Genomic DNA, 17154 nt, shown 5'->3' on the forward strand with positions numbered 1-17154 from the left:
AGCTGCCTTTGCAATTATAACAGTAATGTTATGCAAAATGTCAACTCTGAATTGACAACAATGAAGCTCACATTGATCTTAATAGGAACATAGGGGTACAGTAACTTATGGCCCTCCCTGTATACAGTGGGCCATGCTGCCTTAGGCCAGGTCCCGTCTGCATACAAGTTGTCTGATAAGCTCCAACCCTTACTATATCAGCATCAGAAACCCCAAGACTTCACCCCAGCCTATTTTTTACTACTGCAGATGATATACGAAATGGGAGTGAAGTGGAGTGTGTTAGTGGAATCATAGAACTGGGAGTACCCGGAGAAAAATCCTCTGTAATATCAGCTTTGTCTACCACAAAATAGCATCACTACCTAAGTGGGGATCGAACCTGGCCGCCTGGTGGAAGACCAGCATGCTAGCACTTGATGTGGCTGAGCCAACATGGCAGTTATAATCACGATATAAAAACCGACAAAAATTAAACAGTTTGGTTTGCTAAATGCTAATAAATAAATTTCTCAACACATCTACTGGCATATTTTGTAGAAAAGTACAGAACTTCAATACTCTTGCTTGATATGCAGCCAACTCCAGCACAACACGAGAGAAGTTCGTGATTTGAAAGCCATTTTCTTCCTGACTTGCTTCTAAGTTTCCATTAACTTAAGTGTAAATGAACAATTAAGGCTGCCAGATTTCGGTTCGTTTGTAAATATAAACTATATTCACTGTTAATACATTCACTTTTAAAATACATATATATTCCAAAACCATTCATAAAAACAATACCAAGATATTTCTTTCAACATCACATTTGCTTGTAGTCTGATATTTTGCCAGCCAACGTTGAATTGACCTGTCTGTCATTCTTGCACTTCTGTATGATCAGTTCATGACCAAAAACTGTGACAAGTGATGTGGTATATTAATCTACAGAATTTTTTTCAAACTATCAAGCATATTTTCGTAATTGTCTGCCATTAAGTACTTTCATTATCAGGGGAGGGAACAAAAAGAAGACTGAGTGAAATTGAATATTTCAAGTCTTCTGAATGTTTGTTTGCACTGTATTGTTGTTGTTTTCTAATGCCAGGCGTTTGACAATAAAGTCATTTGACCTCTTGCACTCCAATGTTTTTCAAAGATATTATCATGACCAGCTACTGAAGCACAGATTGAGGTGCTCCGAATCCATTTCTTGGTTTGAGTTGCACAATGGGCAGTTAGGGGACTGATATATTCCAATTCTATGCAGGTGTTTGGCCAAACAATCATGGCCTGTTGCCAATCTAAATGCAGCTATTGACGATTTTCGTGGTAAATCGGGAATTAACTGTGGATTTTGATGCAGAGAGTTCCATTTTTTCCCTTGGGATTGAGTTATCAAATTTTGTTTGTTGAAGTCTAAGTATGTAGATTTAATAAATCTCTTCACAGAGTAATATGTAGATTTAGTAACAGGTCTGTAAGTAGCAGTGCTGCCCTTCTTTGCTAAAGCATCTCCATTCTCGTTTCCCAGGATTCCACAATGGGATGGTGTCCATTGGAAAACAATTCTTTTATTGAGTGATATTAACTGAGAGAGCATTTTAGTTATTTCTGCTGTTTGAGATGAAGGTGTGTGTTTAGAGACGATTGATAGAATAGCTGCTTTGGAGTCTGACAATATAACTGCATTCCTAAATTTATTGATGTGGCATAGAAGATTCCTGAGAAATTCACTTATTGCAATGATTTCACCATCAAAACTTGTTCCATATCCAAGAGATCTATAAAGTGAGAAGAGACAGCACGTAACACCTGCATCGGCACCTTGTTCTCTGGAGATCAAGGATCCGTCGGTGTATAAATGAAGCCAGTTTTGTGGAGGGTACCTAATATTAATTGTCTCTAAAGACAATTGTTTCAGTATTTCAGTGTTTACTTCTGATTTTAGTATTTCTTCTGTTAAATTTAGATTATATTCTATTGTGTACTCATTATACTGATCTATCCTTTCCGGAAGTCCATGTTTCATAATTGCTCAACATACTGGAGACTAAGAGTAGCTACATATTACCTCCCTACTTTATTTCCCAGACAAAATTTATTGTAACAGCAATTTCACAGAGGTTATGGAACATGCACGTGTAAACAGAGAAAATAATATAAGAATTGAGATTGTAAGAAATGTACATTTGCATTTTCCTTCCTTTACACCTAAAAAACAGAAACTATAAATCTGCATTTCAATTTGTTGTTATTTTTTTTTTGCAAGAGCTTTCCACAACCATTCTCAATATTTTAATACAGCACAATTAACTCCAATTGCCACTTTGACATATGGTCTAGGCTAGGGATGGGCAATCTTTTCAGTAATTGGACCGTATTATGACACTTGAGAGCTTGTGGGAGTGGCCAATGCAATGTTGAGCGAAGCAGGCTGTTTTATCAGCTTGTAAATTAATGTGCAACATCTTTAAAACTGCTTTAGTGTCTGAGAGATCATCGTTCTCAAGTGAGAAGAAAGCTATATATAAGGCACCACCTTTATATTTCGTAGGGACGCCAGAAAAATCACGTACCTTCTATTAGGAAAGCCAATCTCGTGAATAGAACACAGGATGTCCACACATGACTCGGCAGTCAGCAGATCTGAACCAGTAGAGATGCAGTCAAATATGATCCATAGGCCATAGTTTGCCCATCCCTTTTCTAGACAATGTTGTGTTCAAGTCACTGCCACCAAGAATTACAGATGTATCTTTAATTTCACTTTTAATACACTTTCGGAAGTGAACTAAATAATGATGAAAATGTATCAGGAAGTCTAACATTAGTCAATATTTTAACCAAACACTTGCAAATTTTAGGTGAATGTCGACATACAATATTATTTAAATTCTTACTTTTTACATACTCCAAAATGTGGTGGCCAGAAATACAACCTGATGACTGTGATCACAGCATTGGAGTAATTTAGAACAGGGCTGTACAAACTTTTGAGTGCACTGCATTACGAAGTCAGTCAATGAAAAATCGTTAATTTGCAACAGATGCTGCACCCTGTATTCAATGTAAAACTAATTCATGTCACAGTAGGATACTAGTATTATGGAAGAGCCTTACTATGAAATCCAGTGAAGTGAAATGTCATTTTAACGAATTTCAAACTAACAAAATATTCAGTATAATTACTTTTTTTCCGTGTATACACCAATTAATTATCATTATGTACAAATATACCACTTTAATCGACAATATTGTAATGAAAATAGTGTAGTATACAAAATTTCATCCTACTATAAAAACAAACACATAATAAAGCTTGTTGTAAGGGGAGGTGGAGAAGAAGAAAAAGATCCATGAATATTAAGAAAGAAAGAAAGAAAGAAAAAAACCTCACAACCAACGAACATGACACCTTACAACACTCATGTTGCATGATGGGTGAAAGGAAAAGAAAAGAATTTCAAAGGTTTGCGAGGATTATTACGAAGGATTTCGTGAAAAATTTAATATCAAGAACCTAAGCAGTATGTGAATATTCCAATCGGAAAGTCATAGACTATAGCATTCTGCAGGTCTTCTCTGGTAAAAAAAATGGAAACCTTTTTCCAGTTTACCCTCAATTATACTGCATCTATAAATATTTCTGCTGAGATTTTCTAACGAATATTCATTATCATGAATTAATTTGTTACATAATTTCGTTACACTGACATTTCACCGTGTTTATGGATATTTGCAAATAAGCAGTAGTTTAAAATTTTAATGTTCTTAGTAAAATGCAATGTTCCTTTCATACATATTGTCTCTTCAGCAAATAACTACGTTTATTATATAAAATAATCATGGCTAATAACTCAGTATGGACTATACAATGATCTTTGATTTCTGTAGTTACAAGTTGCAATATAAAGACAAAAATCATATTTCTCAGATAAAAAAATTTATATTGTAGAGCTAAATACTGATAAGACCGTATAATTTAAAGCAAATATGAAGAACAGAACAGAAAACTGTACACTGCACTGAAACCATCTTGGTGGATGTCTTACCACTCTACGACCATGATTTTCCTACCTTCAGTCATTAGTTACAGTCTGCCTATATTGTTTCCAGACACAGGGTTACTAGATAAATACACAAAGAGAAGTATGCTGACAATATATACTGGTATTTCTGCCAAAGAATGATGCTTCAGAAACTTTCTATAATGGAGCGGAAAGAAACAGACTTCAGGAGATACGTAACAAGGAAGATGTAACTGTATTTAAGGTTCTTTTTTTTTCATTAACATGTCAACATGGCGATAATTTGGTGGGTGAAGATGAATTACCATAAATGTTGCTTTTGAACATTCATGAAAAATCGTTAATTTATAAACTGCCTTATTTTATTCTTCCCAACTGATAAGTTACTTCATACTTCCGGTCGATAAAATTTGCTTCTACAATACAGTGATTTAAGATTATATGTACACCTGGAAGATGAAAGAAAATACTGTTTGATGCTGTAGCACTTAATATAAAAAATAATTAAATAATTTGCAAGAGCCACTTCAAAGCTTAGCATATAATGAGTGTTAAGTTTACAAGTATTTTAAAAGCAATTTAATGCAAAATTCTAGAATTTTGAAAAGAATGAGAAATGCTCCACTTAATTACAAGACACCCTTTGAAATATGCTCCACACAACCCACTCAAGCCAAAAAGGGACTATTTATGTGCTAAGCAATATAGTCAGGACCAAATTTTGTGCAGTCCAATGGTGAGAAGGTATTGATATCGCAATCAATACAGTAAAACCTTGTTCAACAGAGACTAGCATGTGATAAAATAAAGAAGAAAATGTGCTACATATTTTCCAGCTGCAATAGGTGAGCTAAATTACAAGACAATTTCAGGTTTAGTAACTGTAAGTAGATAACATGGAATTTTTCAAATTTAATGGCAGGCACAGTTTCGTTTAAACACATTAGTACCGTCATCTTTGTCTGTTTAAACTTCTTACACATTCTATGTAGTACGCCATTAATCTGAATGTGAAACATACCTAGACACAAACAGGACATTAATAAGAGACTTTTATTTCTTGCTCTTTCAAGCCACTACAAATGGAGTTTATTTTACACATTTTTTCCAAACTGACACACAATAACAAGTCTCTTTGTTGTACGAGATCTTACTGTAGCTCTGCAAGACGCCCTGAATTAACACAACCTAATTACAGATAAGTTAACTCAATGAGATGCTCCCATACTCGGTACTTAAATACTGGGAGTCTTTGCATTAAATTCAATTACATAGTCCTGTTGCAATGTATTTTATTGGAAGATTCAACAGTTTGTGGGTTGAGGTCCACTATATTTGGAACTTATTGTGATATTGTTGTAGGGATTACAGCAGCAAACTGCATGGAACAGATCCGAAAATTATCCATTCTGAAAAACCTTAGAGAAGTTCTTGTGATAAAAGAAAAAAAAAGTGAGACAGTAATGATAGCAATTATAATCATTCATATCACACAATGAAATGGAAACTCTTCATATAATGATAATCACTCAAACGCAGAGAAACAAAGATTGTTTTTTTACATTTAATAAAGCAAAATAAAGATCTGCACTTAAGAGATTAGGAAATAAATTCACTTTTTTAAGTTTTCAGTTACCTTTTTCAATACATATGTTCTCTTTTTTTTTGGTATTTTTATAGTAAAATTATTTTTTTTTTTATTTAATGCTTTTACTCAGTTGTTGCCCTGTGAAAACTGCCTTCTGACACTAATACTCAGAAATTGGTATGAACTTATTTCTCACTCCTCGCCACCCACACCACCTTTAAAACAATTTCTTGCCACAGCATTTCAACGAATTCCAATGTTTCCAACGTGTCCACTTCATAATGATGATTAGCCTGTTCTCGACTCCTGCTTCATGTTTACTCTGCATGATTAATAAAAATACTCTAGTGTTGCACTCATTACATTCACATTACTCAAAGTGGCTAAATTTTTAACTCGCTTTTCAAAATGGAGCAAAATAAGGTGGAGAAAAAATTCACACTTGTGAGATCGCCTTCGCTGTCTTCTAATGTTGTCACGAGACTGGTAATCCACACTATCATGACCACAGAACTTCGTTCCAATGGAGCAAGTTTTAGTGTGATGAAGAAATATTGCTTCACCTCTGCTACGGACTATTGTTTGTTGCCACCGCCACGTACAAAACTGCTGCCACGGCCTCCCCGGGGATTGTTGCCACCACGACCCCCTGCTCCTCCTCGGGCACCTGTGAACATTACACATATCAACACTTACTTACTTACAAATGGCTTTTAAGGAACCCACAGGTTCATTGCCACCCTCACATAAGCCCACCATCGGTCCCTATATTGTGCAAGATTAATCCAGTCTCTATCACCATATCCTACCTCCCTCAAATCCATTTTAATATTATTCTCCCACCTACGTCTCAGCCTCCCCAAAGGTCTTTTTCCTTTCGGTATCCCAATTAACACTCTATAGTCGTCTTTCTCTTCTGTAGGGGCATGAGCATTTATAACTATGATATCGCACCATCTACCCTTAAGTACTAAATACGATAACCTGTCACTGATAAATTCGACCTTTTTTACTGCTGAATTTGTTCTTTTATGAACAAAGAATCCTGTTCCTAATTGGTAATTATTGTTTCCTTCCCCATAATACAACAAGTAATCTCCTATTTGTGATATGCCATTCCCATCTAACCTAACCTCTAATACTCCCACGGAGTCTATTCTATATCTAGCTAGTTCTTTGCTACTAATGTTACCCCTCCTGTTCTATAAAGACTACTTACGTTCCACATACCAAATCTCATAACCTTATTCCTTTGCTGTGATCGTGCCAGAGAATGTCCCATTCCAAGGGTTATTGTATGGTTTCGTAACAAGCTGTTTTTTACGGCGATGGGTTGTTAGCCCTTTGCCCAACCCCTAAGCTGGAGGACCACCCCTTATTGGCTGTCCACGGCTGCTTATTCAATATATTCGCAGCTACCCTCCATATCTGAAGGCAGTCTCCTCTATCTGCAACCTGAGGACGCACCATGCCGTGATGATAGGGACCCACAATACATGGACACATATCAACACTAGTTCCACAAATTATTCAAAATTAAAGGATATGCAACGAGATAGATGTAGAAAGAAAAGAAAAACTAAACTCCATGGCACTATAGCCACACAAGTGGGTAGGGTCAAGCTGAGGACTGGCCATCTAGTAGTCAAATGCATTAACTACCAGATGAGATAGAGGTGCAGCTGCTTGACCAGTTATTAATTGGCTCTTCTTTAACTGGAATTTGCCACCTATCTTTGCTTCTCAATTTTCCAAATCACAAGACTGGGTGGACTATATTTTTAGGTCTTATACCCTTGAAAAATTTCTTGAGTGTAGCCAAGAATCTAAACCCAGAGTCTTCTGAGTCATAGTCAGGCAAGCTAACCACTACACAAGGGAGGCAGTCAGGACTTAGATTACATATTAAATTAATATGTTGTTGTTGTTTTCTAATGCCAGGCATTTGACAATAAAGTCATTTGACCTCTTGCACTCCAATATTTTCCAAAGATATTATCATGACCAGCCACTGAAGCACAGATTTTGAGGTGTTCCGAATCCATTTCTTGATTTGAGTATAATGAATTAATATACTATCCCATTTCAAACTTGAGATTCATGAATACATATATCACACTCCAAAAGTGAATGTGTCAGATGCACGATTAAATTATTCAAGCCTGCTTCACAGGGAGCTTCTACTTGAAAGCCAGATTTGTATCGCTATGTCTATTTCAGGTGTATTAGCAGATCTTTTATCTGAGGTCATATATTTTGTCTTTTTTTCATTAACAGTTAATCCCATTCTTTTTGCACTACCGGCCAGAGCAAGAAAGGCGTCTACCATCACAGTATATGATCTGCCAATAATATCCACAACATCAGCATATGTTAACAAATGGACAGGCTTCGTAGTAATAGTTTCTTATATTTGTATGCCTGAATCTCTTGCAGCTTTCTCCAATGCGGTGTTAAAGAGGAGACAAGATAAGCCATCCCCCTGTCACTTCTACGCAATTACTTTAATGAAATCAATTTCATGAAATAAGTTGTGAAGCCTAGTGTCGTCATGTAAACTAGCCTTTACTTACTAATATAGAAAGAACTATATTATGGTGAAAATTAGATTTATTTAATCTGCATTTTAACAAAACAATTACCTTACTACTTTATTGGCAGAGAGATTGGCAATAAGAAGATTGTATGTGCAAGCATTACATTTAGGAATATCAGCAAATTTAATAACAATTTTGTATCTTGATTGAAAAAACTTTAATTAGTGCACTTACCTCCACGGTCCATGTTCCCTCTGGAAGCGCCACCACTACCACCACGGCCACCACGCTTATAACCTCCTCCATAACTGTTATTACCAAAATTATCACGCTGCTGGTAACCATTTTGGTAATAATTGTTTCCACCTTCATTACTGCGGTAACCATATCCTGAAATATTAACTTCACTTACAAGACGACAAAATTACTGAAAAGATTTCAGAGACATAAAATAAATGCATATCTGGCTCTACTTTTAAGTCGTCTTATCTAACGAAATTTGTCGTCTTAATGCTGCAACTTGTTTAGAGTCGGCTGTGCTACAACACAGATGCCAATCTCCACAGTGGCAAATGTTTCTGTACATTGTTTATGTTCAGTACATGTTATTTTCATGTGATATGATATAGGCCTAATTTGTGATGCAGGTTCTAAATGCAACAATATGGGTTAATGGAAGCCCGCCTACTTTAAACAGTAGTATTTTTTTTTACTAATTTCGGCGCCACAGCCTGAGGCTTATTGTGCCTAGACACACAACTCTACTGAACACACGCACACACTGCAGGACTCCCTGTTTACTGGGCCAGGGTACCCGGGGGCCACTGCGAGACACCACACACACTTGGACAGTGGACAGACAACCAGTCCCTGTGAAGAGGTCCGAATTAAATCCCCCTGACTTCACGACCGGGAATCGAACCCGAGCCAACCTTGATCAGGATTCCAGCACACTACCTCAAGACCAAGAAGGTGGATAAACAGTAGTATTAATTTTATGGGAATGAATTTGTAGTAACACATATCTGCATTGTGATCTTATCACGAATCTAGGTTCATGACTTTCATATAGTTCATTTCTGTCTAAATTATCAGTAACGACAAACATCTTGTAAGGAATAGTGAACTAATTTCTAGGGCGTACATCATCCTCATCACACGCATGACTTGGTACGATGATGTGGGAGTGGTAAAACTCCACCTTTCTGTTCACTTCAGTACTGTTATCAGAAATTCACTACAGAATTCAGGTATAAAATGTGCACGAAACAAAAGCTAATTGTAGATTTTTTCTTCAAGAAATAGTGTCCATAATGTTCTAATAAAGGTGCATTCAGTGTAATTACTAACCATTCGGTTGTTCATTTTATATCCTATTTAACACCTTACCGCATTCTAGGACAGATATGGCTCATACCGGTTTTATATTCATATAATTTATAATATAAGCATATAATATTTCAAACTGCATACTGGGACAGATATGCCACATGGTCGAGAATTGGATTTGACCATATGTGACATCAGTTGAGAAAGAAAGAACTACTTAAGTTATTTGAATATTAAACCGGTGTGTGCAAGACTGTCCCATGCAGTAAGGGGTTAAGCAAACAATATACTTTTTTTATCGGAAGTATCTAAACAAAAATAAAATATTACGAGACATGTTCATTACGATTTTACATTATTTAAGATAATTGTTAAAAATTAAATATATCAATTACGTGGGTATTTCTCCCTTAAAGTGTCTAGGGAACAGTGGAATGCATTCATAATACTGTTGCATCTATTATACACCTAAATACGGTAATTTTTTTATGGTTTCCCTGTATTATCATTTCCCCCCCCCCCTAAAAAACAATGGATCGAGGTTTCTCTGTAAATATTATTACATGCCTTAGTTACATGCAATGCTGAGAACTGGACCACGACTAAGGACGTAAGTAGAATCCAGGCAGGATAAATGAAACTTTTCAGAAGCATAGAAAAGAAAACAAGAATGGACAAAATCAGAAATGAAGTTATTAGACAGACATTAGGAATTCAAAAATTAAAAGATACAATAGTGAAAATGAGATCAAAATGGTTTGGTCATTTGAAATGGATGAATGAAAGATGAATATCATGATGGGCATTGGAAATGGAAGTCAAAGATGTAAGAACATTAGGAAATCCACAGACTAGATGGTTAGATCAAGTATGCATAAATTTAAAAGAGAAAAACCATCACTGGGAAAGAATTCAAGATGAGGAATTGCAGCAAGACTGGACTTTGTGGAGTAAGCTATGTTATGAGATGACCCATAACTGAGTGGAAAAGTCTACTGAAGATGATGACGACGATGACTTCCCCGAACTTCATTCGCACATATGCCAGCCCCTTGTGGCATAATAGTAATTAAAAATCATAGTGTTACATTTCACATAATGAGGGAGAAAAAAGAAATTCAAAATAAAAAATGTCAAATCAAAGTCAATTTACCTCCACCGCCACTCCCTCCTCCACTTCCACCTCGGCCATTTTGATAGTTTCCACGACCCCTATTACCAGAATAGCCATTTGATGAACCACGACCACTTCCTCTATTCATCCGTCCTCGCCCACTTCCATACACTCGGGTGTTGCTCTGGGTTATGAAGGCTATACAAGAAAAACACAAAAAATAAGTAACTTCAATGAAAACAATGGCTTAGTATACAACAAGATGGAACTTTTGTTCACGATCATCTTAATCTTAAAGAAAAGAATGAAATGATAAATCCTTATGTTGTTTAAACTTATAAACTTAATCTTATTAAATAGTGATACCAAATTCAAAAGGACCTTATTATACTGTATGTGAACATGTAATGTACGTGCTCCTTATTTAAAGGTCCTGAATTCTCATATCTATAGATCAGAGAAAAAATTTGCAGCAACATACCGGTATGTTTCACAACTTCTATGTAACATAAACAAGCTGGTCCTAAAAGAAATTGCATTCCTAGTAAAATACTATCGTATATAGAAAATCACATATTACTTTTATAAATAATTTCCAACACTGTTTTACTGGTTGGAGGTATAAAATTATAATAATAAAATAGTAAATTATCAAAGGTTTTGGTACCTATTTATTAAAATATTTTCACAGCAGTACTTCACTAGAAAATAGAGTATCTTTACAAATCACAATTTTCGAGTTAAAAACTATTTTACTGGGAGTGCAAAATGCATCTTGCTCCAGCTGTGCTATGCTAACACAATTCATATATCCCTTTTGATAATACCATACAGAGGAAAAGAGTAGTAGTGTTTATGAAAAGATCACACAGTGAAGCAGTGTATGCAATAGCCATTATTTGCAAAAAACTAAGTCATGTGGTGAAACTGTGGAGTACATCACTAAGGAGGCCACAAATCATCCAAATTCGAGATATTCTTCATTCAGTATTTCAATTCATTCTCTTTAAGGTTGGCCATGATTAGTCACATGAAAGAATCATTTTTAATCAATTTTGTTATTATTTAATTTATGACCCCTGTATTCTCCATAGTGATAAATTGATACACTGAAGTATTTCTCTTATGTACACATACACTGGGTTATAAATTTGTGGCAATTTTTACAAAATAATAGTTTTCATACAGAAAAAAAATGATTTTGTATGTTTTGAGATCGGAAGAATACAAAAATGGAAAAATATGTACATGGTGCCATAAAAAATATAAAAGTACAAGACTTCTTGGCACAGTATTTACAAATGAAAAACACAGGTTTTGAAAACTTGCTCCAAATATTCCTTTTTACACCATCTGTAACTTTTGTTCATAAGATTTCTTTATAAAATTGAAAATAAGAAAGTTAAAAACAATATTTCATACTTATTACTTATAACCTAAGTACAGAATATGGTTAGTTTCAGATCCTACATTCTTTTTTCTAGTAAGCTTAACAATTATTTCTGTATAATAAACTTTATTTCTCTGATTGAGTTTCTGGCTGATATGTACATCTATTAACAGGCAATACATTTCACTTGACGATATGTGTCAGTGGAAGAACAATTGTTTGTATACAACTGAAGTCTGATTAGTGCAATTAGTGCAATGGAAGGGGAAAAGGGACTGGCCACCATACCACATTATCTCCTGGCCATGAGTGATGCCTTATTGGTGTCACTTACGAGGTTTCAAACTGTCTTCAGACAGTTAATTTATTTTTATTTTACTGGGTTATTTAACGACGCTTTATCAACTACGAGGTTATTTAGCATCGATGAGATTGGTGATAGTGAGATGAGACCAAGGATTCACCACAGATTATCTGACATGTGTCAGAAAACCTCGGAAAAAACCCAACCAGGTAATCACCCAAGCAGGAATCGAACCCATGCCCAAACACAACTCCAGATCGACAGGCAAACGCCTTAGCTGACTGAGCTACGCCGGTGGCTTTCAGACAGTTGACTAATCAACAAATCGACAAATTGTACTTCCTTTGTCCCTATATCACTGCTTTATCATATCTTTTATACAACAAACTTTATTGTGAACAGAGGCTATTATCAAGAAATCTGATTCTCTCTTTGGGAAGAACATAACATGACACATGAAGTACTTCTCATCTTGAGTACTAGTAGTATTTTATTTAATGATGTTTTAAACTCACAGGTTATTCAGTATCGAATGTCAATGTAGACAGAAAATGGCCCACATATTTTGCATGGAATCCTCTACTACAGATAGGATTCTTCTGTACATCATAAATCTACTTCATGGGCCTCCCAGTTTTACTTCCCTCCTAGAGGAATCCATGCTAAGGATTTATCCATCATCTTCAGTGAGGTTTGAAACTGCAAACCTTCATGGGATTCAACAACTAGCATGATAAAGACTAAAGCACAGAGGACGACATCTTGCCTTAAGAATTAGACTGTTTTAAAATAACCTTACTTCCATTTTCACACAGACTATAAATGGTGTCAACTCACAGTCATTCTGGCTGCCAGACGAGGAGCCCCATTCTGTCTGTGACTCAGTCGGCTGGTTCCAATCTGTCTGGTTCTCAGGCTGCTGGCTCCAGTCAGAATTGTCTGTCTGACCCCATTCTTCGGAAGGATCATCAATAGCCACATTCGTCATCTGTTCAGTCACCTGCTGATGGTCCACTTGCTCCTATAGTAAATTAACACAATCACATCTAATGCCTCCATAGTTGTACATATGCTCACCTTTAAAAAATACTGCTGAAGTCTAAACTTACTTCACATGAGAACAGAAGGTAATACACAAACTGAATATGTAATTTAATATGTACCATATTTATTTTACTATGAACGTAATTTTGACTTGAATAATACAGAGTGATCCATTTTCGAAAGTACGAAGATTCCAGATATTTGCGACAAAACTTAAGAACAAACTTTTAACATGCTTTACAGAATTTTTATTCCGTAAATAAGTTTTCTACTAGAAAAATTCTCTGCCTAATACAGTACCGAACCACTGTGTCACAATGACAGCACTAATGTGAGGTCATATGTTGTTTTGCAATGAATGTGACAATCTCTGTGGGAGATGACATTAAGTTCTGATGTATTGCAATGATGTGCACTGTAATTGCTTTCGAATTATAAATGGATCTCTCTATATGTAAGAAGGGAGATGCATGCACACAAAATATTTGTTAAAGGCAAATGATGCTGAATACTTATTGATCAGTAAGGAAGGAGGCAAGGAAAAATAAAATGGAGATGGTGTTTAGGTGACTTTTTTTTAAGCCAATGATGGAGAAAACATTTTAACAAATTCATATCAGCATTTTATCGCTGTTTTCTCTCAATGAAAGGAGAGTAGGGTGAAGGGAACAGCATAAATGGAAAAATACAGTTAAAAATCGGAAAACCTGAAATAAGGATTTTCTATTCCCGAATTATATCATTCATGCAATAAAGGACTTTTTATTTGAAACTTAACAGTTATGATAGCTACCATTCACAAATTGCAAAGACAACACTGACTGGACTTGTGTGCAGCCGAAACAGAGCAACAGAATATAGAAGGAGAAAGCTACTCTTTATAAGAATTTTATGGAATCCAATGAAGAAATTGCTAGGAAAAAATATACAACAGTCATTGCAGACTGTGAAGCTTTCATGACCACTGTAATAAATTTAGATGCAAGTTCCTTTATGGTACTCCTATTTTTTTATTATTAGAAATTCAGATTTCACATAGTTCACTACATCACAAACTAGCATAAATGAAAGAATAGACGTTAACTTTTTGACACATTGAGGAGAGGAAATGTGAAGTGTCAAAATTCAATTTTTTTTCCTGCATTTGCACTACTCTGATTTCACTCCTTTTAAATAGAAGAGTGGAAACTTCGAGAAGCTGGCACACCGCTAATGAACATGTATAACAAACATGTATTACAGTATTGTTAACCTACTTGGGGCTGTTGCTGTGTGTTGTATGGATTTGAGACAACATTGGCCTGTGGTTGCTGCTGTGTCTGGGAGGCATATGTGGTGACCTGTTGCGTTGCAGCTTGGTTGCTATAAGTCTGCTGCATGGTTGCAACAGACACTGCTGGACTAATTGAACGATGTTGATGGTGGGACGGTGGCATTGGAATTGGAGGAGGTGGGTTAGGAGTGGTTGTGGCAAAACCTGGGATGTGTGTTTGGGCAAGTTCATTTCCTGTCTGGTAAACTACCTGTAATATAAATAATGCTTTATAAGCAATTATTCTTCTTAAAGTCGAACACAATCAGAATTGTTAATATTTGTTGCTGCTACTGAAGACGAATGAGCTATTGTCTATAATCCTTCAATTAAGGATTTTTAAGTTCTCGAAATTATCAAGCAGTGTTCCTAAAGAAAAAAGTAAAGCAAAAATTCAAATTCAAGAATGAGTTAATGACTAGAACTGTGTCTGCAAATTCTAGATGCTTTTAAAACAGGACCTTTTACTCTATCATAAGATGTACAGAGAGAAAGTAATGTGACTTTGCAAGAAATTAATTTCGGGATTTTCATGGAACTGTACAGATTTTTCAGAGTCTCTTATATTGAAAAAATGGTTTTGGGCATATCATGTTTGTCTGCATGCGTGTACAATTTCTCCTTAACTATTATTCAGATTGTGTGCATACATTTATTATCCATCAAACTCAAGAAACAAATGCACATGTTGTGATTTCTCATAAAGTCGTAAGTCCGCCTATCATACTAAAATATACTTACTTAGTCCGATATATTTTATGTTCTATGGTTTATTCTTTTGTTTCAAATAATATCTATGTTCAATATATTTTAATTTCAAATATATTTTCCATAAGATTATATCATTCATAAGCCACCACTAAATAATCGATACATTTAATGGCTATATTTAGAATGACGTCATTCACAAAGAAAGCATGTCTGTAAAGTAACACAGCCTTTCCCATAGTTGTAACATTACGGAAGTCTTGTAGTTAAACATAGACGTGGCAAAGCTTTAATGAATGGGGGGAAAAAAAAGTTGTTTTGAATGGTTTACAACACTGTCCTTAAACACTATCCTTGTGCAAGTTAACTATATTAAATAGATGGCTAGATAGATAAATATAGTCAAATTAAGGTTTCTTTCGACTTCTGACACCACACTGCATGGCTTACAGGTCTGCTGTCATGGCAACTGCCAACTTGCTGCTACTGCTAGACGCCAGTCAGTCAGTAATATGTTCGATAATGTGGCAGCACTGCCTGCAAGCTTGGCCAATGAGAGCATGGGGGTGTCAAAAGGCAATTGGCTACTTCCAAGATTAACCTTAGTTGCCATAACAAACTGTTAACTCATGTGGCTAGTGAGCTGTCAGAAGTTGAAAGAAACAATTCTACTGTAGATAGACAGATGCCATGAACCAACCAAGCCCTTGGAGTGATATAAACTGTGATTGTTCATGTGAGGTTTCTTTCTTGAGTTGGCTGGATAATGGTACATATGAGTCAATCTATTCAGAAATTATGCTCATGAAATAAAATTTTTGGTAAAAAAAAAATAATTCTTATTTTTAAACCAAAACTGCACAATTGCTAGTTAGACCAGATTTAGTCAAACTTTTATACCCTCTGGTCAAATGAATACAGGGTTGTTTCCGATCTCTGATAACGAATTTGAATGACGTCATGTGCGTCAGGAATCACACCGACAGCTGAATTGCGGCGAGAGGTGACAGACCAGTAGTGAGTGATTTCATAATCACAGTGCACAGTGTATCACAGTAGCAATGCCCAAGAAAATCGAGCCTTTTTGGGAGCAGTAGATAACTCTTTCCAATGCCAAGTACAGTTACGTGAAAATCATAGGAGCCTGCAAAGGAACGTTGTTTCGTTATTTCCAAGAAAGGCATCTTGTGTGTACCTAATAAGACTGGCAAAGCTCGGATGGGATTAATTCCAGAGTGGAAAAAGCAACAAATCCACCACCCGTCACAAGTCGCCGCTCCCCACAAGATGATACAAATTAATTCCATTTGAGCTTTACCAATCTCATTAAGTATACAGAAGATGCCTTTCTTGGAAATAACGAAACCTCGTTTATTGGAGGCTTTTTTTATTTTCACTTAACTGTACTTGGCATCAGAAAGAGTTGTTAAGTACCCCTCCCAAAAAGGCTCGATTATCTTCAGAATTTCTGCTTTGAGTCACCCTGCACTCTGACTATGAGATCACTCACTACTGGTCTGTCACCTCGAGCCACAATTCAGCTGTTGTGTGACTCCTGACGCAAATGACGTCATTCAAATTCGTTATCAGAGATCGGAAACAACCCTGTACATGAATAAGGAAAGGACACTCTTTTTTAAAGAATTAACAGTAACTAGTTGTAAATTTTCTGTTCTGCTGGATGAATTTCCACAATAGCAATAATTATAGAGTTACAAAGGTTGATCAGAAAGAAAACATTGCAGAATATGAAAAGAAATGAATATCTATGCTTAGAATCTACTTATAAATCACTTTTAAATAGATTTTCGTAAATAG

General features: G+C 35.7%; 1 protein-coding gene across 2 annotated transcripts in view; it reads right to left on the reverse strand.

The window, feature by feature from the left end:
- Positions 1 to 4255: 4255 nt before the first annotated feature.
- Positions 4256 to 17154, reverse strand: part of Capr (caprin family member) — a 67964-nt gene continuing 55065 nt past the window's right edge. Inside the window, exons 8-12 of one of the 2 annotated variants that reach the window (XM_069821582.1) lie at positions 14573 to 14839; positions 13110 to 13293; positions 10618 to 10776; positions 8370 to 8525; positions 4256 to 6265 (exon numbers count right to left, since the gene is read on the reverse strand). In XM_069821582.1, the coding sequence (XP_069677683.1) occupies positions 6174 to 6265; positions 8370 to 8525; positions 10618 to 10776; positions 13110 to 13293; positions 14573 to 14839 (858 nt within the window). In that variant the 3' untranslated portion in view covers positions 4256 to 6173. The remainder of the gene's footprint in view (positions 6266 to 8369; positions 8526 to 10617; positions 10777 to 13109; positions 13294 to 14572; positions 14840 to 17154) is intronic. The other variant, XM_069821583.1, reaches the window with a different exon arrangement.

The sequence above is a fragment of the Periplaneta americana genome, chromosome 3 (assembly GCF_040183065.1).
Source record: "Periplaneta americana isolate PAMFEO1 chromosome 3, P.americana_PAMFEO1_priV1, whole genome shotgun sequence".
Lineage (NCBI taxonomy): Eukaryota > Metazoa > Arthropoda > Insecta > Blattodea > Blattidae > Periplaneta > Periplaneta americana.